The 20,290-nt window shown below is 41.0% G+C and overlaps 1 protein-coding gene across 1 annotated transcript in view; it reads left to right on the top strand.

Moving 5' to 3' along the window:
- The window catches only part of Il12rb2 (interleukin 12 receptor subunit beta 2), a 59,881-nt gene that overhangs the window by 12,704 nt on the left and 26,887 nt on the right, over positions 1 to 20,290 (top strand). Inside the window, exons 5-7 of the mRNA XM_090334641.1 lie at positions 1,302 to 1,444; positions 5,309 to 5,459; positions 14,831 to 14,910. Coding sequence (XP_090190767.1) covers positions 1,302 to 1,444; positions 5,309 to 5,459; positions 14,831 to 14,910 — 374 coding nt within the window. The remainder of the gene's footprint in view (positions 1 to 1,301; positions 1,445 to 5,308; positions 5,460 to 14,830; positions 14,911 to 20,290) is intronic.

Raw genomic sequence — 20,290 nt, 5'->3', positions numbered from 1 at the left:
AAACATTGCTTTGGGGGCTTAAACTAGGAGTTTTGTGTTGTTGTTTGGCTTTTCTGCTTAAAGCTGTACTACTTGAACCATAGCTCCGCTTCTAGCTTTTTGGTGGTTAATTGGAGATAAAAGTCTCATGGACTTTTATGCCTGGTCTGGCTTTGATCCATGATTCTTAGGTCTCAGCCTCCTGAGTCGCTAGGATTATGAGCCACCAACACCCAGCTAAAATCATTCATTTCATCCTTATGCAGTTATGAGGGATAAAGGTTGACAGCAAATAGCCCATAGGCACTGGCACAGATAAAAGTTACTGTGATGTAAGTAAAAGGCTCACAACTCTAGAACTATGAAGAGATGACTTTACAAAAGGAGCTCTATTGGAGAAATAAGATGCCTGGCTTCAAGTCTCATGAAAGCATCAGTCACCTATAAGATACCATTCACTGAAAGAGGCACTCAAGGAGCTAAGTATAGGCTGGGGACAGTCGCTCCTGCCTGTAATTCTAGTTGTTTAGGAGATAGAAATGAAGAGAATCACTGTTCAAGGCCAAGTCAAAAAAAGTCCATCGAAGTCCATCTCACCAGAGCGGAGTATGTGTTGTGCATCTATCATCCCATCTAAGAGGAAGACTGAGGTTGGGGGATTATAGTTCCAGGCCCAGGCAAAAGGTTGATGACAAGACACTGTCTCAGCAAACACCAGTTGAACATGGTAGTATGCACTTATCATTCCACATACTTCAGGAAGTGTAAATGGGAGCTCTGTAGTCCAGACCAAACAAGGAAAAAAACAAATCCTGTCTCAGAACTAACCAGAGCTAGAGCTAGATGCTCCTGCCTATAATCCCAGTTACTCCAAAAGTGGAGAGCTGAAGATTCTCCCTTCCCGGCATACCTCTCTTCATACATACTGCTACCTATACATCTGCTCAGAGGTCTTCTCCCCATCCTGCCTTGTATCTTTTCACAAGCACTCATCTCTCAGCCACCTTCACTAACTCAGCCCCCTATTCTATTCTTCTATTCCCATTGCTATGAACCCACCAACATTTCTTTTCCTCTTGAGGTAATCACCACTGGCCACCTCCGCCTTTCAGCCCTGGGTACTCTTGGGACTAGCACGTTGTTTCTCATTAAATTACTGACATAAGCAAAGTCAACACATCCGCTATTTCATAAACGTAAAATTGAATTAAGGGATATGTAGGTTTAAAAAAACCCTTTTTATAGCTCATATCAGTATATGAGGTGTTTACTGACTATAAAGTCTAGCTTATGCTTTTTCTGTTGTTTGTCTTGGTCACTAGTGAGGCCTCTCCCTCCATGGGACATCAGAACCAACTTTCCCAGTGCTTCCTCGAGCAGATGCACCCTTCAATGGAAAGATGAGGACTGGGTGCTGCTGAATCGACTCAGATATCGGCCCTATAGCAGCAAGTTCTGGACTATGGTAATGTTCTTTAAAAAGAGGGGACATAATTAAGGGACTCTCAGTATTGTTGCACAGACCTCTGGCTTGTTATATGAGAAAAATATGGGGTTTAGAATATTTAGCCTGAGTACAAGTTCAGTATCAACCTGTGATGTATAGTAAGTAAGCACTGTCAGAAGGAAGGAAGGAAGGAAGGAAGGAAGGAAGGAAGGAAGGAAGGAAGGAGAGAATGAAGGAAAGAAGGGAGGGAAAGAAGGAAGAGAAAGAGAGAAAGAGGAAGGGAGGAGGGAGAGCAGAAAAGAGAGGAGCAGGAAGAGAAGCAGAAGGAGGAGGATACACAGCCTGAAAGTATACCTTGGAGATATATCAGATAGACATGCATACTTCTATTTATTAAGAAAACTTAGTCTGTATGGTAAAGATACTTGCACATTGCTCATTGCTCATATGCTCATTGCTGTACTATTTATAATAACCAAGTTGTAGAAACAGCCTAGATGCCCTACAGTAGATGAGTAGATTTTTTTTTGCCAGTCCTGGGCTTGGACTCAGAGCCTGAGCACTCTCCGTGGGTTTTCTCAAGGCTAGAACTCTACCACTTGAGCCACAGAATCATTTCTGGCTTTTCTATGAATGTGGTACTGAGGAATCGAACCTGGGTCCTCGTGCATGCTAGGCATGAACTCTACCACTAGGCCAAACTCCAGGCCCCGAGTAGATTTTTTCAGATTATTCTTTTATTATGTTATTATTAAATAATCCAAGTAGATATTTTTTAATGAGGTACATATACAGAATAGAATTTTACTCATTAGGAAGAACAATATATCTCATTTGCAGAGAAATAGATAGACCTAAAATAAATCATGTTAAGTGAGGTAAGCCAAGCTCTAAAAGACAAATGCCACATATTTTCTCTTATTTGTGCATCTAAATACAACTAGATCTAAAAATACAAGTAGACAACAGGACTGTAAGCAAACAGAATGAAGGAGGGTACTCTTGGGAGGAACCCAAAGACAGAACTCTCAGAACATCTAACGTACTATTTATCCAAACACATTCCAGAAAATGGAAATGTGGATTTTCATTGTTGTATGCTTTTGTTTTCAGGTTTTTTATTTCTCTAGGGGACAAAAGTAGGGCACAGAAATGGAGGACAGGGTGAAGTCATGATATCCATTATACACTAAAATTAACTATGAAGCTTGTAAAAAATGAACTATGTGACTTGTGGAGAGGGAAACTGAAGGAAGGAATGACCTTGTCCAAGAAGAATTGTGACTCCTCAGTATAACTCCTTAATAATAACAATAAAATTATCTATTAAAAAAAGAAATATTGGCCAGGCACTGGTTTCTCATGGCTATAATCCTAGCTACTCAGGAGGCTGAGATCTAAGGCTCTCAGTCTGAAATCAGCCTGGGTAAGAAAGTCTGTGAGATTTTTATCTATAATTAAACACTAGAAAGCCAGAAGCAGAACTGTAGCTCAAGTGGTAGAGCAATAGACTTGAGCAAAAATTGCTCAGGGACAGTTCCAAGGCCCTGAGTTCAAGCTCTAGGACTGAACAGAAAAGTAATAATAATAAATATAATAAATCATGATCACTGATTCTGAATTTTCTTTTTTGAGGAAGAAATTTATTTATACATAATGGAAAGTAAAATATATATAAAGCTGGATGAGAGAGAGAGAGAGAGAATAATGAGTTCTTAACTAAAAGATACATGTTTCAAGCTGGGATAAAGAAAGCTGGGTTTGTGTACATGGGTCTAGATAGGAGTTAACCAACTACAGTCTGTAGGCCACCTGTGTTCTGCAAAATCTACATTATTTATATGTTTCTTTTCAGAAAACGTTTATTGACTTTTTGTACCTCAACTTGGCCTATTGTTCCAAATTAGTGAATGGATGGATACATGTCTAAGGGTTTTTTGTTTGTTGGTTTTGCTATTATTCCTTTTTTAATTAAAAGATTTTATTAACAATAATTTTATAACATATTTCAAATGTTATGTTTAACAAACAAGTATTCAAGAAGGGAATCTCTACATGCAATCACTGGCACATAAATTTAAGGACTGATTCTGAATTTTTAAAAATATTTTTATTTTCTTTAAGTAGTTGTACAAAATAGTTGCCATTCAAGAAAAGTTCAGTGTATCTTGATCTATGTCATCTTTTCACATTCTCACCCACTCCTCCCAGCTCACCCCCCTCCCTCCATTTTCTTAATTCTTAAGGATATGTATTGTCATTCTGAATTTAACTCACAAGTTTTTGAAAACCAATATTAATATTCTACAGTTATTTTAAAGAAAGAATTATTTTCCTTGCTTTTCTTTCCCTTGCCATATTATTATATTTTAACATTTTTAAACATTAGAAAGAAATATTAGAGGGAGAATGTTCACAGAACCTTACGGAGAGCTACATATTCCAAATAAAGAGATCTATAATTTGCTATAAAAAAGGAATAGCATTTTTTTTGCAATAAAATGAATTGGGTTCCAATTCCTTCCAGGATTTCTGTAAAACATGAAAATCACAAAGAATCAGTTCCACATGGAGCTGATACTTGAGATGGGTTAACTAATTAAAGTGTTCTTTTGAAGTCACTTGTATGTCTGTGCTAAAACATTCATCACATGCTAGCTGTAACCAAACAAATAATAATCTCTAGTGTAGAAACCTCTCCAAGGCTTTTGAAAATGGATAGCTTTCAACTTTTGCTCAGTTCTCAAAAGATTTCATGACCCCCCTGGGAACCTGAACAGATGGGGTCTGTCTCAAGAGATTTTGTTTCTGTTTTGGCTCTTTAACAAGAAGTTATTATTCTAAGTTTACATTTGGTGTACTCAGTAACCAGTCTCTGGTACTTCTCATTGAACAGTGGAGTCAAAAGGGTTCTGCTTTCTTCTGTATTGTTTTGTTTTGTTTTTGTTGGTGGTGGTAGTCCTAGGGCTTGAGCTCTGAGCCTGAGTACTGTCCCTGAGCTCTTTTACTCAAGGCTAGTACTCTACCATTTTGAACTACAATGCCACTTGCAGTTTTCTGATGCTTATTTGAAGATAAAAGTCTCACAGAGTTTCTTACATGGACAGGCTTCAAACTACAATCCTCAGATCTTGGCCTCTTGAGTAGCTAGGATTACAAGGGTGGGCCACCAGCTCCTGGCTTGGTTTCTTCCTTTTATGTTATGTCTTTATGTTCATTTAGTATAACAGGTGCTTTAAAAAAAAAACAAAACCTTTGTTCAGCTACTCCATTCTGTTCTTCTATGAGAAAAACTAATTAGTTCTCACAAATACCATGTGGTATTTATCACTGGGGATCAGCTAGACTTAGAAGGAAAAAACATTCAGTAAGATGTATCAAAGCATAATGGACTAGACAGATCACTTCAGATTCTTCTTCAGCCCAACAGAGGAACTACAAATTGACATAGTTTATGATGCATTTCCAGTAACCAGAAGAGTATAAAATACCAACACAGAATAAAGGTTAGTATTTGAGCCAGGTGCTGGTCACTCATGCTATAATCCTAACTACTCAGAAGCTGAGAACTGAGCCAGCCCAGGTGGGAAAGTCTATGAAACTCCTATCTCCAGTTAACTACCAGAAAACTGGAAGTAGACCTGTGACTCAAATGGTAGAGTACCAGCCCTGAGCACAAAAGCTCAAGGATAGTATCCAGGCCCCGAGTTCAAGCCTTACAACCAACCAAAACAAACAAATGAAAGATTAGTATTTGAAGACATGAAATGCTTGTTAGCCTGATTGATTATAACACACTGTATACTTGTATTGAGTCATAATGTAACCCATAAAAACATACAAATATATGTTCAATAAAAAAAAAATCTTGTCTGGTTGAAGGTTAATGTCACAAATGCCCGAGGTAAACATGATTTGCTGGATCTGAAGCCATTTACAGAATATGAATTTCAAATATCCTCCAAGCTACATCTTTATAAAGGAAGCTGGAGTGGGTGGAGTGAATCACTGAGAATCCAAACACCAGAGGCAGGTAAGTGTTGGAGGAGGGGAGGGAGAAGTGAAAATACAATGATTTCCTCAGACTAGAAACTCTGAAATACTGGTACTGAATTTAAAAGTATGATTGCCTTAATTAATCTTGACAAATAGATTTTGGCATTATCTTAAGCACTGAAATTGTGCCAGGACATATATAGATAGATAGAATTTTTTTATTATTTCATTGAAAGATTTTATTAACACTGATTTTTTTATCATATTTCAAATGTCAAGTTTAACAACCAAGTATTCAAGAATGGAATCTCTATATGAAACCACTGACACATAAATTTAAGAACAAAATTAAAAATTAAGCTGAGAGTTTGTATGTCATAGATACATATGTCTATGGAATATATATCCCATCATAGATTTTTATGTCTATATAGTTATATTTATATCTCCAAGATCATGTCAATGACCTTGAGTACCAGAGTATTGAATCATTGCTCTTCTACTATTTGGATCTAACACCCACATATCAAGGAGACCATGTGCTGTTTTTTCCTTTGGTCTTGGCCTATCTCACTCATGATTTGCTCTAGTTTCAGGCACTTCCCAGGAAATGCCATTATTTTATCTTGTCTGATGGCTATGTACAATTCCATTGTATATATGTACCACATTTTTATGTCCATTCATCAGTTAGCTAGAAATCTTTAACATTAGATAAAATGTCCCTAGTCACAATGGTACAAGCTTATCACTGGGAATGTTTCATTAAACCCTTTCACCATTTCCCTTATGGGCTACATAACTCTGATTCTACAAAGCTATAACTAATAACGAATCTCATTCCTTTCTTTGAAAACCTTGATTCATTTTACTGTTTTTTTTTTTTTTTTTGGTCGATCGTGGGGCTTGAACTCTGGGCCTGGGTACTGTCCTGAGCTCTTCAGCTCAAGACTACAGCCCTACCTCTTGAGCAACAGCGCCATTTCTGGTTTTCTGGTGATTAGCTGGACATAAGAGTCTTTTGAACCGTGATCCTCAGATCTCAGCCTTCTGAGTAGCTAGGATTACAGATGTGAGCCACCATGTCCAGCCATTTTACCTTTTTTTTCTGTGATACTTAAAATGACTCTATAACCACATTAAAACTTGAAAGTAAGCACTGAAGACAATATTTTAACTGGTTTTTTGTTTGCTTGTTTGTTTTGTTTTGTTTTTGCCAGTCCTGGGGCTTGAACTCAAGGCCTGGGCACTGTCTTTGGACACATTTTGCTCAAGGCTAGAGCTCTGCCACTTGAGCCACAGTGCCACTTCCAGCTTTTTCTGTGTATGTGATACCAAGGAATTGAACCCAGGGCTTTGTGCATGCTAGGTGAGCACTCTACCACTAGGCTATGCTCCTGGCCCCCTAATTGTTATATATTTTTTTTTTTTTTGGTCTTTTCTTTTTTTGTACTGGAGATTGAATCCAGGACAATCTACTTGCTAGGCAAGTGCTTTACCACTGAGTTACAGCTGAAGACAATATTTTAAAACAAAAGTAATATCCAGCAATCTTCCCTCCTTCAAATGTTATAATACTGAGATTCTTTAAGTCTTTGGTGCTTGTATGAGCACACCATACACAGCTAGGAAAAGTATAGCAGATGTGATGTAACTTTTGGTCAGATGGACTTTTTGCTAAATACTGTGATTTTATTGGTGTAAAGTGGACATTTCATTGAAACACAAACACAGAACTTCATGTTAATATTAACGAATCCTTGAAGGAACAATAAGTAGCTATTTGACCAGGAGTCTGTAGCTCTCACATTTGTAATCCTAGCTCTTCGGGGTCAGTCAGTGGGTGAGAAGCTGACAGAACTGGCAGAGGAGCTGCTTCACCAACAGGGACTACATTATGCCACTTCTCATCACAAAGGGTATCTACATCCCAAAGGACCCAGTGGCCCTTGATCAATAGGTTGGAGCTGCGTTGGTCAACAGGACTATTCCATTTCAGAACAGTTAGGTGTGGACCCTTTCGGAGGTCCTCTACAGCTTGTGCCAGTAAAGGAATAAACTAAACCAGCTCTTACAAACATGCTGAATTTCTGAAAACTTCATACTGGGCCTTCACTAATGTGGAAACGATTGTTTGACTGGCTGACATGAGTGGCTGCCTTCCTGCCACTGGAATGTCCAAGCAGCATTTTGAGAGCAAATTTCTTTCTCAAGCTACTTTCCAGGACGCTGCTGTGTCTAGAGGAGGCCCTCCGTGTTGAGCCGGAAGCAATAACTAACCAGGGCCTCTCCCAGCATTGCACAAGCAGCTGCAGCATTGTTGAATCTGGGATTTGCAACATGTCTTTAAATTAATACCTTAATTTTGACAATTGATGTTGGACATGTAAAAGTGACTAAAATACATAAAGTTCCCATGGAAACCCCAGATCATTGTGAGATCTGACATAAATTGGAGCTTAGGGTATGGGTCCTGTTACTGATGCTATAAATGGCAATTCTGTACTCACACATTGCCAAATTTGAGAGAAGAGGCACTCATGGCATAGTTACTCAAGGAGATAACAGTGTAGGAAAGATAATTTGTTACATGAAACAGGAGCTATTCCTAAGAAATAAGAAAGAGTATGCCTACTTCAATTAAATCTCACTAATATAATGAACATGGTGCATTAACTTAAAATATTCAAGTTTATAAAGTACAAGTAAAGAGAAAGGAAATAGAGTTGGGCACAGTGGCTCATGCCTGTAATCTTAGCTACCTAAGAGGCTGAGACCTGAAGATCACGGTCCAAAGCCATCCCAGGCACTAAAGTGGGTGAGACTCTTATCTCCAATTAACCACTGGAAAACTGAAAGTGGAACTGTGGCTCAATGGTACGGTGGTAGCCTTGAACTGAAGAGCTCAGGGACAACGCCCAGGCCCAGAGTTCAAGCCCCACAACTGGAAAAAAAAAGGGGGAGGGGAGAAAAAAAGGGAAGTAAATTTGTACAGATACACTGGGAGCTGATGGCTCACATCTATAATCCTAGCTATTCAAGAGGCTGAGATCTAAAGAATCTTGGTTCAAAGCCAGCCTCCAATTAATGAGCAAAAACCTGGAAGTGGAGGTGTGACTCAATGGTTATTAGTCCTTTTTTTTTGGTAGGTTGTGGGACTTAGACTTGTGACTTCTTGTCATTCTTACTCATATTTAGTGATGACCTCTTTTAAGCATTTATCTGTTGGATGTATAACTCCTTTGAGACAAGGTGGTAAATCTGAGATCCTATGACGTCAACCTCAATCATAAAGCATATAGCAACTTGTGAGGTTTACAACCCGGTTATTGGCTGTAGGCAGGCCCAGGGGCGCATTTTCTCAGAGCAAATATCATCAGAGGCTGTGAGCCACACTCAACACATGGCAGCCGGCACCTTGCCCTTACCTAGGTCTCACCACACTCCATGGCTCCCTTTCAAGTCTCCATCTCCCTTTCCTCTGTATGATCTTTCTGTGGCTTGTTGTCGAGCTGTTCGCTCTTACTCTACACCATGCGGTTTTCACCCCTTACCACTGTTTCTGTCATCAGTTTCTTTATGAAACACTAACTGATGTAAACTTAAAAGGTGTGAAGTTTTTTTTCACACTTCTTTCTTTTAACCCTTGGAAGGCATACTCATGTGTAACTTGACATTTAAAAAATTACTCGTAAGCTTTTTTTAGGTACACTCTAAAACGGTGAATGATTTATGATCTCTCTCTCTCTCTCTCTCTCTCTCTCTCTCTCTCTCTCTCTCTCTCTCTGTCTCTCTCTCTCTCTCTTTCTCCTTCTCTCTTTAACTTTTTTTTTCTCTTGAAGGGTTTTTGTTTTGTTTTTGGCCCGTCATGGGGTTTGAACCCTGGGTCTGGGCACTGTCCCTGAGTTCTTCATTCAGCTCAATGCTAGCACTCCACCACTTAAGCCACAGCACTGCTTCCAAGTTTTTTCTGGTGGTTAATTGGAGATAAGAGTCTCATGGACTTTGTGCCAGGCTGCTCTGAACCTCAATCCTCAGATCTCAGCCTCCCTAGTAGCTAGGACTATAAGGCATGAGCCACAACCCTGGCTCTTGGTGTGGTTTTTGTTGTTTCCTTTTCTTTTTTGATAGTCAATTGGAGATAAGAGTTACACAGAGGGCTGGGAGTTTGGTCTAGTGGTAGAGTGCCTAGCATGCTCGATTTCCCTGGTTTGATTCCTCAGTATCACTTACTAGAAAAAGCTAGAAGTAGTGCTGTGGTTCAAGTGGTAGAGTTTTAGCTTTGAGAAAGCCCAAGGACAGTGCTCAGGCCTTGAGTTCAAACCCATTTTCCTCTTAACTCAAGTCTCCAATCTCACTTTGAGAATTCTCCACTTTCCTCAGCATCCACTAAAACAACAAATAGCAACAAACAGATTAACGTGTACAACCACTACTTTCTTTTGTTTAGCTTTTTAAAAAAAATAACATTGGTGTATATTAAATGGAACACTGTAAGAGAGTTCATCATGACATTTCCACAGACATCACTTTTATCAGATTCATACCTCTATGACTTTCTTATGCCCTTTCCTCCTTCTCCTAGAGCTATTGCTTTCAGCCCTGTGATACCACTGCTGATACCCAGAGCTTGTACTTGTCTTGATTTCAGCTGTGGATGCAGGTCTGAGAAACAACACAGGGCCTGGTTTGACTTTGTTTTTCATATGTACTGTTTTTATAGAGTCCTGTGATCTCAGCATCCCAGAAAATACATGAGCCCAGGAAGTCATTGAAAATTGTCTCCTTTCTTTAGTTGCTTGTGCCTTTTTCTCCTTTTTGTATCTGAGCTCATTAGTATATAAGTGTCCCAAGTATGCTTCCTGAGCCAGTCTTTAAGGTGCTGAAAAGTAGTTTTCAGAATGTTTAGTGGAAACTTGCCTCTCAGTCTTCTCTGCAAAGGTAAATGGAATCGTTGGGGAGGTAGGGGGAAAAAACTTTAGGGAAGTTTTTAAAAAGCAAAAAGAAAAGAAGGTACAGAGGCAGAAAAAATGACAAACCAAGAGCCATCCAGAGACTCACCTGAGAAGAATGGAAGAGGATAGAGAAGCACAACCTTTCTCAGAACCAGGTGATCATGTTACACAGAGCAAAAACTATGGACTAGAATCAAGTGTCCCTGTGGCTTCTTGAATTTGTAGTTCTTGGATACTCAACAAAGTCCTTAACCTCTCAGCAGTTCCGTTTTCTAAAGGGAGAGAACAAAAACCACTAGAATTTCCGAGTTTGCTAGGTGCCTGTACTCTTTTGTTTAACTTCTCAAGGCAGCCTCACATGAAATGTCATTCTAGTTTGACAGGTGAGGAAGCTGGCAAAAGGGCAGATCACAGAGCCAAGTTTGGCTTGTAGGCGCTCCTAGCCACTGTGTGAACCAACCCTCTCGGAAGCTCCATCACGTGCTTACAGGGTGTGACATGAGGAATGGCCACGGTGGCCCATCCAGAAAGGGCTGCCATGTAGACCCTTCCCTTTCCCTTTTGCTCTCCCCACTTCTCCCCCAGGCAAAGTTTACTTCTGCAGAAAGGTGCACTATTAGCCAAAGCTCAGGCAAGCAAGCACACAGGCTGCTCTCCTTCTATTCCTAATGTAGCAGGCTCTGCCCCCTCTGCTCGTATTGGCCCAGCTCAGGTTCACAATTGATTCAAAATTGGCTACTGTGAAGAAGGTAAGATATATTTGCATTAAATGACCATTGAGACAGTCCAGACCTTAAGTTCAAGCCCTCAGACTGACAAAAAGACTTTGAGATAAGATTAACAGTACACAAGCAGCCTAAGAAGATGGACCCTCTGCTATTTTCTTGAACGATCTGACATAGGTCTTAAGATAAAATCTTACATTTCAAAAATCCTTATCCCAAAGCAGTTCCTCTTTCCCTTTCTTGCTGATAATGTTGTCTTATCAGAATAATCAACAAGAACCAAGCTACCAGGCCTTCCTTCCTTCCTCTTTCTTTTCTCTTTTTTTCTTTCTTTCTTTCTCCCTTCCTTTCTTCCTTCCTTTCTCCCTTCCTTTCTTTCTTCCTTCCTTCCTTCCTTCCTTCCTTCCTCCTTCCTTCCTTCATTTCTTTCTTGCTTTCTGGCTTTTTTGCTTTCGCCATTCTTGGGGCTTGAACTCAGGACCTTGGCACTGTCCCTGAGCTTCTTTTGCTCAAGGCTAGCACTTTTCCACTTAAGCCACAGTGTCACTTCGGGCTTTTTCTGTTTATGTGGCACTGAGGAATTGAACCCAGGGCTTCATGTATACTAGGCTCTCTACCACTAAGCCACTTTCTCAACCTGTTGCCTTAAGTGTTTTTTTTGTTGTGGTGGGTGTGGTTTGTTTTGTTCTTGTTGGTTGTGGGGCTTGACCTCAGGACCTGGGAGCTCTGTCTCTGAGCCTCTTTGTGCTCAAGGCTAGCACTCTACCACTTGAGCCACAACACCATGTCTGCAGAAACTTTTCAAGCAATCCACTTTGATAGAAGACTTTCTTCACAATTCCCTCATTTTTAGTTTCTTTTTTCTTTCTTTCTTTCTTTTTTTTTTTTTTTTTTTTTTGGCAGTCCTGGTGCTTGAACTCAGGGCCTGAGCATTGTCTTTGGGTTTTCTTAAGGCCAGAGCTCTACCACACTTGAGCCATAGCACCACTTCTATGTATGTGGTACCGAAGAATCTGACCTGGGGTGTATGCTAGGTAAGCACTCTACCATTAGGCAAAACTTGCGGCCCAGTTTCTATTTTCTTCAAACTCTTTTAACATTATTTGATTCTCAGCTGTATTGGACAATTAATATGATACAGAAGCTTTGATAGGGAAGCCTCTATAAGTCTATGAATTAGTCCCACAACACCCAGTTAAAGACCTTGTCCTCATTACAACAAGGAAGGATATTAGAATTGAAGTTCACACTCCCTTCCATTTTCTAGCCAGCTAGTGAGGGAGTCATTTACCTCTGAAGTTTTAGTTGACATTCTCCTCTGGAGCTATATTTTGGGGGGTGACAGTACAACACCAGGACCTATACCTCCCCACCTAAGCCTGCCAGAGTTATATCAGGACCCATTTGATTTTCCCATGCTGTCTTGCTAGTGGGATTTAATTGTTTTGCAATTCTTCTTGCTGCCTCCATAGTATAACTGACAAACCCCTGTTGGTTATGGTATATGTTTTTATTAATAGTACCTATCAACAGAGTGCTGACTCAAATTCAGCAGCTATGTGATTCCTAACCTTAGGTTGATCAGGACCCCCTCCTCAGAGTACAGTGGAATCCGTGTTAACCTAGAGGTCCAATGATTCACAGGCTGAGGTCCTGTTTTTTGTCTATTCTTTGTGGAAGGGAGACTTGATTTTTGAAATGCCAACTGAACCAAAGTATAAGTTCTATTCCATTTGCCCAGAAAAGCCTCAGGCAAACGTCCCTCACAATACCAGCAGACACCAGCTCTAGCAGTGGGGAGAGTAGTGTATCCCCATTTCCTCAGAAGACAGGCTTTCACCGCACTTGGGGGTACATTTCCCAGGAACTTGACTGCTCCCACCTTGCCTAGAGAGACATGAGGTGAAGTTAGAGTGATGGGGTGATGATTTAACAGACTAGGAGGCTTTCATTGATTACAGGAAACAGTAGTGGCACCACCCTTGGAAGAGAGTAACCAGGCGCGCCACATCATCTCAGAGGAAAGGGGACAATCTGAGGTTGTGGTCTACCTGTTGCACGTGCAACTATCGCTTTTATTTGAAGTGCAAACAGATATTTTATCTATTCCAACCAGGCATTTGTTCCACTATACCCAATTTCAACAGCTATGGCCTGTGTTAAATTTTTTACCCCCACTACAATCACCTCAGAATAACTAGGATATCTGAGCACCCCACAGCAGTAGACTCTACTAATTCTAGACAGAATTTTCCTTTTCTCCTTTACCTCTTATCTCTGCTGCTTTCTCTTATGCAGGTGGTAGAACTTAACTTCCTAGAAATCCCATGTGCCTGAATGGAACTTTCTGTTCCAAAGGAAGCTCAAGACATGCATCCTCACCTCACATACATGCTGACTCTCACTGTTAAGGGATTAGACCAGATTTCCCCACTGTCTCCCAGCCTGATTCTCATTTCTTTTACCAGTTCAGCCAATATTTAGGCATTATAAAGATAAGATTGACCAATTTGTTCATTTGGTCACTCACTATTCAACTATTTGAAGCACATGGCATCCTAAATGTTGTCCTGGGTGTTAAGAATGATAGGATAAAAGATACAGAGCATTGGAGCTGGGAGTTTGGCCTAGTGGTAGAGTGCTTATCTAGTATTCACAAAGACCTAGGTTTGATTCCTTGGTACCACAAACATAGAAAAGTTGGAAATGGTGCTGTGGTTCAAATGGAAGAGCTCTAACCTTGAGGAAAAGCCCAAGGACAATGCTCAGGGCCTGAGTTCAAGCCCCAAGACTGGCAAAAAAGAAAAGAAAAGAAAGAAAGAAAAAAGATATACAGTATCCATTCAAAATAAAAGATATAAGCCATCCATTCTCCTAGTGATCAAAAACCCAACAATTGTATCATAGTATGTATTCAGGAACAGAGATAAATACAAAGTTTGACATTTGTATTTGTGTTCTGTGTTTTTTATTATACCTAAACACCTTTTTCCTGTGTCATTACTTTTCTGTTAAGAGTTCTTTCCCAGTTCATTATAAAAATAAGTGGCCAGGGGCCGGGAGTTTGGCCTAGTGGTAGAGTGCTTGCCTAGCATGCATGAAGACCCGGGTTCGATTCCTCGGTACCACATACTTAGAAAAAGCCGGAAGTGGTGCTGAGGCTCAAGTGGTAGAGATCTAGCCTTGAGAAAACTCCAAGGACAGTGCTCAGGCCCTGAGCTCAAGCCCAGGACTGGCAAAAAAAAAAAAAAAGTAAGTGGCCAGGAAGTGGTTCTGTGGTTCAAAGTGACAGAGTGCTAGTCTTGAGCTGAAGAGCTCAGGGACAGTGCTCAGGCCCAGAGTTAGAGCCACACCAGTGACCAAAAATAAACAAACAAATAAATAGCCACACATTTATCATTTTTATTTTTTATCCATTAGGTTTTGATTACTTGTATATATATGAAATGATGCATTCATATGTTTGAAGGGTAATTTAGGAAGTGAATTTCCTCATCATTCTTCAACAATTATTTTTTTTCACAACTTCTGGGCCAAAGATATACATGTTCATGGCTAATTTTTGTTGTTGTATGTTAATTTGGGGAAAGAAAGGCAAAAGAAAATACTGGTAAACAAAACATTGATTGTATCCTATAATGCTATTCCTAGAATCATTTGTTGAATGACCAATTGACTTATAAAAATTTCCTATTTTATATAAAATACTTTTCTTCTCTACAAATCAGAGCCTACTGGGACATTAGAAGTCTGGTACATGAAGCAGCACATCAGCCACAATAGACAACAAATTTCTGTTTTCTGGAAGGTACGTTTTCAAGGTCAACTTAAAACTTAAAATGCAAAAAAATTCTATACAAATGATCATATATTTTCAAGACAGAAAGGGACCTTCTTTCCCACTGTACCTTTGCCATGAAGCTTCTGATTTTATTAGAGTTCATTTTCTCAGACATATCCAGAATTCCTTTGTCAGGTGAGAGTGAGAGCTTCCTCTACACAGTCTCCTCCTTCCTTCCTTCCCCTTCTAGTCAGATCAAAGTCCTTCCACGTCACTGGCATTTTAGTCCTCTGACTCCAGCTAAACCCTTCTGACTCTTAGTCACCTTTCCCAATCAACTCCATTCCCTAATTATGCCTAGCTGTGACCATGCTGCCTTCTTCACTCACCTGCTGGGGAATGAATGAAGCTGTGGATACCATTGTTAGAAAAACATTTTCCCTGGCGGTGACTCACGTCTGTAATCCTAGCTATTCGGGAGGCTGAGATTTGAGTATCAAGGTTCAAAGCCAGCCCTGGCACGAAAGGAACTGAGACTCTTATCTCCAATTAAGCACTAGAAAATGGGAAGTGGGGCTGTGACTCAAGGGTTGGGTGGTAGCCTTGAGCTGAAGAGTTCAGAGATAGTGCCCAGGCCCAGATTTCAAGCCCCATGACCCAAGTGTGGTGGCTCATGTCTGTAATCCTAGCTACTCAGGAGGCTGAGATCTCAGGATCATGGTTCAAAGCCAGTCTGGGCACTAAAGTCTGTGAGGTCCTTATCTCAAATTAACCACCAGGAAACCAGAAGTGGTGCCATGGCTAAAGAGCAGTAGCTTTGAACTAAAGAGCTCAGGGACAATGCCCAGGCCCAGAGTTCAAGTCCCATGAACCATTAAAAAAAAGAAAAAAAAAAACATATTTTCTAAGCCCAGTGTGGTGTCTCAGGCCTATAATCCTAGGTACTCAGGAGGCTGAGATCTGAGGATTGCAGTTCAAAGCCAGCCTGAGCAGTAAAGTCCTGAGATTCTTATCTCCAATTAACCACCAGAAAACCGAAAGTGGTGCTATGGCTCAAGGGGTAGGGCAATAGCCTTGAGCTGAAGAGCTCAGGGACAACATCTCGGCCCAGAGTTCAAGTCCCCCAACCAACCAAAACAAAAAAGAAAGAAATATGTTTTCTCATCATTGAAAGAAAGCTCCAGACTCCAGAATGCTAATAGTAGAAAGTAACATGAATAGCAACAGGAAGTGGTCTTTCCTTGAGAATGGTGGCAAAACAGAAATGAATTGAACCGCTTTCTAGAATACAGTGGCTGAAAGTCTCTCCAAGTGCTGAAAGCCACTATTCCCATTTCATTTAATCCTCAGAAGATCCCCATTGTGGGGTGAGGAGAAATATTCCTTTAGCAGGAAAAACCCAGTGTCAGAGAGGAGGCTCCTGCCCAAAGCCACCCACCCAGTGTGTATACAGAATGGGACAGAGGCCCCATCTTGGACCTTTCCTATTACACCATGACTCTTCTTTGTTGAAACTATCTGAATTGAACCACCGATTGGCATGCTCATGAGAAGAGGTTTCCTGGTGAGGCACACTCCACTTTCCTTCTTAAAACTCACATCCTTTCACTCCTCCTCCCCATTTTGAATTATTCACTCACTGATCTGGACGCCTAGAATCACAGTGGTGATGATGAAGTCCTCTCATGGATTCTGATCATTGCCATCCTCTTCCAGGTAAAGACATGACTTCCTTCTTCCTCTTTTCCTCTGGCCTTCTCTCTACACATGAAGTGTCTGGTATAAGAAAGACTACTAAAAATAGCTTGGTGAATCATGATCAAACTCTTTGAAACTAACATGGCAGCTCAACATTTATTTGAAAATAAAACCCACTTGTAATAAGGTGATTCTCAAAGCAGGACTTGCAAAGCAGCCACGATTTGTGGATATTGTATAAGGAATCCAGCTGGATTCTTGGCTGTCAGTACTCGTTTTCACAAGGAAGTAACTGGTTAAAAGCAAAATTCCTCCTCCCTGATTCTTCCCCTAAAAGAGTCCTCCACAGTAATCTAGAAGTTTTGCCATGTTGATTCATTTCATGACTCTTTTCTCAAGATTTTCCACAGCAGAAAGAAGGTCACCACATGAGCAAGCAACCAAACCAATAAAGCTATAGCAGGGACCAATAAATGAGAGGACACAGATGTTAAAAATCCCAAATGATGGGCTGGGAGTTTGGCCTAGTGGTAGAGTGCTTGCCTAGCATGCACAAAGATCCAGGTTCGATTCCTCAGTACCACATACATAGTAAAAAGCTGGAAGTGGTGCTGAAGCTCAAGTGCTAGAGATCTAGCCTTGAGAAAGTCTAAGGACAGTGCTCAGGCCCTGAACTCAAGCCCAGGAGTGGCAAAAGAAAATAATAATAATCCCAAGTGATGGGCTGGGAGTTTGGTCTAGTAGCAGAGTGCTTGCCTAGCATGCAAGAAGATCCAGGTTCGATTCCTTGATATCATATACATAGGAAAAAGAAAAAAAAAAGCTAGAAGTGGTGCCGTGGCTCAAGTGGCAGACCACTAGCCTTGAGAAAGCCCATGGACAGTGCTCAGGCCCTGAGTTCAAGCCCCAGGACTGACAAAACAAAACAAAAAAAATCTCAAGTGCTACCACTAATGTAAAGGTAGACACTGCTACATCATGAATGTCTATCCTAACAGTCAGAGTCACCTGCCCTGTGCCATGCTTCTGTGCTCTTCATAGTGGCAAAGAGATTTTCTACCCTGCATTGCATGGTACTCTTGAAGCAATGTCAGATGGAAGTCAAACAAATGCTTTCTTAACCACAATTAGCTGAGCAAACGTGCACATGCAAATCTCTGCTGCTTTTTTGGTCTGGTTTAGAAAACTAAGTTGTTAACTGACTCCTCAAATTCTAAGGGACCTCAATGTCCTTCCAATCTACCCTTTCTCTCATAAATGTCCAGTCTACTCCTGTCAGGAAAGACAAAAGTCTGCCTATGAAGGCAGCCAATGTTTTGATCAGGCTTTTTTCTTTCTTTTGTTGGTCATGGGGCTTGAACTCAGGGCTTAGGGAACTGTCCCTGAGCTTTCATGCTGAAGGCTGGTGCTCTACCACTTTGAGCCACAGTTCTACTTCTGGTTTGGGGATGGTTCATTGGAAGTAAGTCTCAGGGACTTTCCTGCCTAGGCTGGGACTTTGAACCACAATCCTTACATCTCAGCCTCCTAAGTAGCAGGGACTATAGGAATAAACCATCAGTGACCAGCATCTCACAAGGAGGAAGTAGTTGGCATTCACTTCTTGTCCCAGCTACTCAGAAGGCTGAGGTGGGAGAATCTCTTGATTCCCTCTAGTTCTTGACCACCCAAAAAACTAGAGGTCAACCCAGGCAACATAGCAAGCAAGACCCCCACCAGAAAAAAAAAAATGAACAAGAAAAATTTGCATAATGCTCACCTTCACAGCTTGCTTGGTGCTTGGGCTCTCAGTTCAAGACCCAGGACTGGCAAAAAAAAAAAAGAGGAGAGGTTAATCTGTTCACCTTTTCTCAACCTTCTAAGGGGTCTTGAATAGACACTTTTCTCTGATATAGGTAAAGGTTTACATGTTTTGCTTTTCTTTTATCATTTGTATCAATAGATACCAGAAAAATACATTCCTTTATAACTACAAAAGGTTTAAATATTAAGAAAAATGACTTACCAGTTCAGCACCAGGTGAACAGTGGCTTACATCTGTAATCCTAGCTACTCAGGAGGCTGAGATAAAAGGATCAGGATTGGAAGGCTAGAGAGTTCTTACAACTTTGATCTCCAATTAGCCCTCCTTTCCCCCCCCCAAAAAATACAAAAGTGGAGTTGTGGCTCAAGTGATAAAGCACTAACTCTGAGCAATAAAGTTCAGGGATAGTGCCAAGGCCCCGAGTTCAAGCCCCAGTACACTAAAAATGGAGACAATATTAAAACAAGCACATTGTGACATGTGTGAGATTTTTTTCTTCTAGACTGCTATTCTTTCATGTAGATAGGCTTTTGAGATAGAGCTGTTCCAAAAGATTTATTAAGAGACACATTCACTCACCATTTCTCAGATGCACCTCAATCAGAGAGTTTCCATACCAGCTTTCAGTCATTTCCTCCAGGGTAACAGAGCAGTACGGAAATGGAAGGAGAGAACTAGCAGGACAGCCTTTCCATTTTCTCATCCTCTGACCCATAGGAAAGACAGACAGTAGGGCCACTGGTCAGAGAAAGTAGAGGCCAGGAGTTTGGCCTAGTGGCAGAGTGCTTGCCTAACATTCATGAAAACCCAGGTTCGATTCCTCCGTACACATACACAGAAAAAGCTGGAAGTGGTGCTGTGGCTCAGGTGGTAAAGTGCTAGCCTTGAGAAAGGCCCAAGGACAGTGTTCGGGCACTGAGTTCAAGCCCCAGGACTGGCAAAAAAAAAAAAAAAGAAAGAAAGAAAGAATGTTAGGATATTCCTAGGAACATAGGAGGTCTATTTGGGGTAACTTCCTTCTCCTTTGCATCCACCAGAGGGCACCCTAAAATCTCACGTGCTCCCTTGTGAGCCTGCTTGAGAGGGCTCTTAACTTCTCTTGCACCCTGCGGGCTAAATGTGACAATAGACGCAAAGTTCCTGGCTTGGGATGACCAATAAATGTTTCTTTTCCTTCTGTCACCTTGTGTAAGCAGGATGAGAGTCGCCCCAGGGCAGAATCCTCGAGGTTCTCAGCTTGCCTCCTATAACTTAGAGCCTGCAGATCCTGCCAGAAAATTAATTCTGGGGTTCCCCTGCCCAATCTGTTGAATGATGACCTCTGATGAGGCTATGACAGAGAGCATCACAACAGCTGGATCAGAGAAGCTGCTTTGCTACTTGGGGCAGGAAGGTGGCTGGGATCCCAATGCTGAAACAAGTCCTGAACCAGTTCACAGACAATTGTTACTTCATGGGAAGGAGAGAGCTCTGCATTCTCCTACCTCCCCCTTCATCTCTCTCTCCTCCTCTCCCTTCCCTTCTCCTTCTCCTCTTCTCTCTTCTCCTTCTTCTACACTATTAAAACCAGACTGTTTCCAGCAACTTAAGGAGACCAAGAGCCAATTTAGTTTAATACTTGTTTTCCTGTGGTTGTTGTTGTTGTTTAAGGTTTTTATTCCGTAGACCCTATTAGAACACTAAGTGTGTTTCCCAATTTGCTTAAGGAGACCAACTTTCCACAAGAGGCTAACCCATTGCCAAGCCTGACATAGATAAGCATAACCCCCACGATGCCATGTTCACCTGTCTAACCACTTCAACCTCACTTCATCTTTTCACTCATTTTCTAATCTAAAGTGGGAGAGCCAGAAGCCCCAGTCCAGGGCCTTCACCATGTTCTGGTGATTTTTATAAGCTTCTGGC

This window comes from Megascapheus bottae, chromosome 6 (genome assembly GCF_031878675.1).
Source record: "Megascapheus bottae isolate mThoBot1 chromosome 6, mThoBot2.hap1, whole genome shotgun sequence".
Taxonomy (NCBI): Eukaryota; Metazoa; Chordata; class Mammalia; order Rodentia; family Geomyidae; genus Megascapheus; species Megascapheus bottae.
Note: the sequence above shows the minus strand (reverse complement) of the source record. Positions and strands in the feature narration are given on the sequence as shown.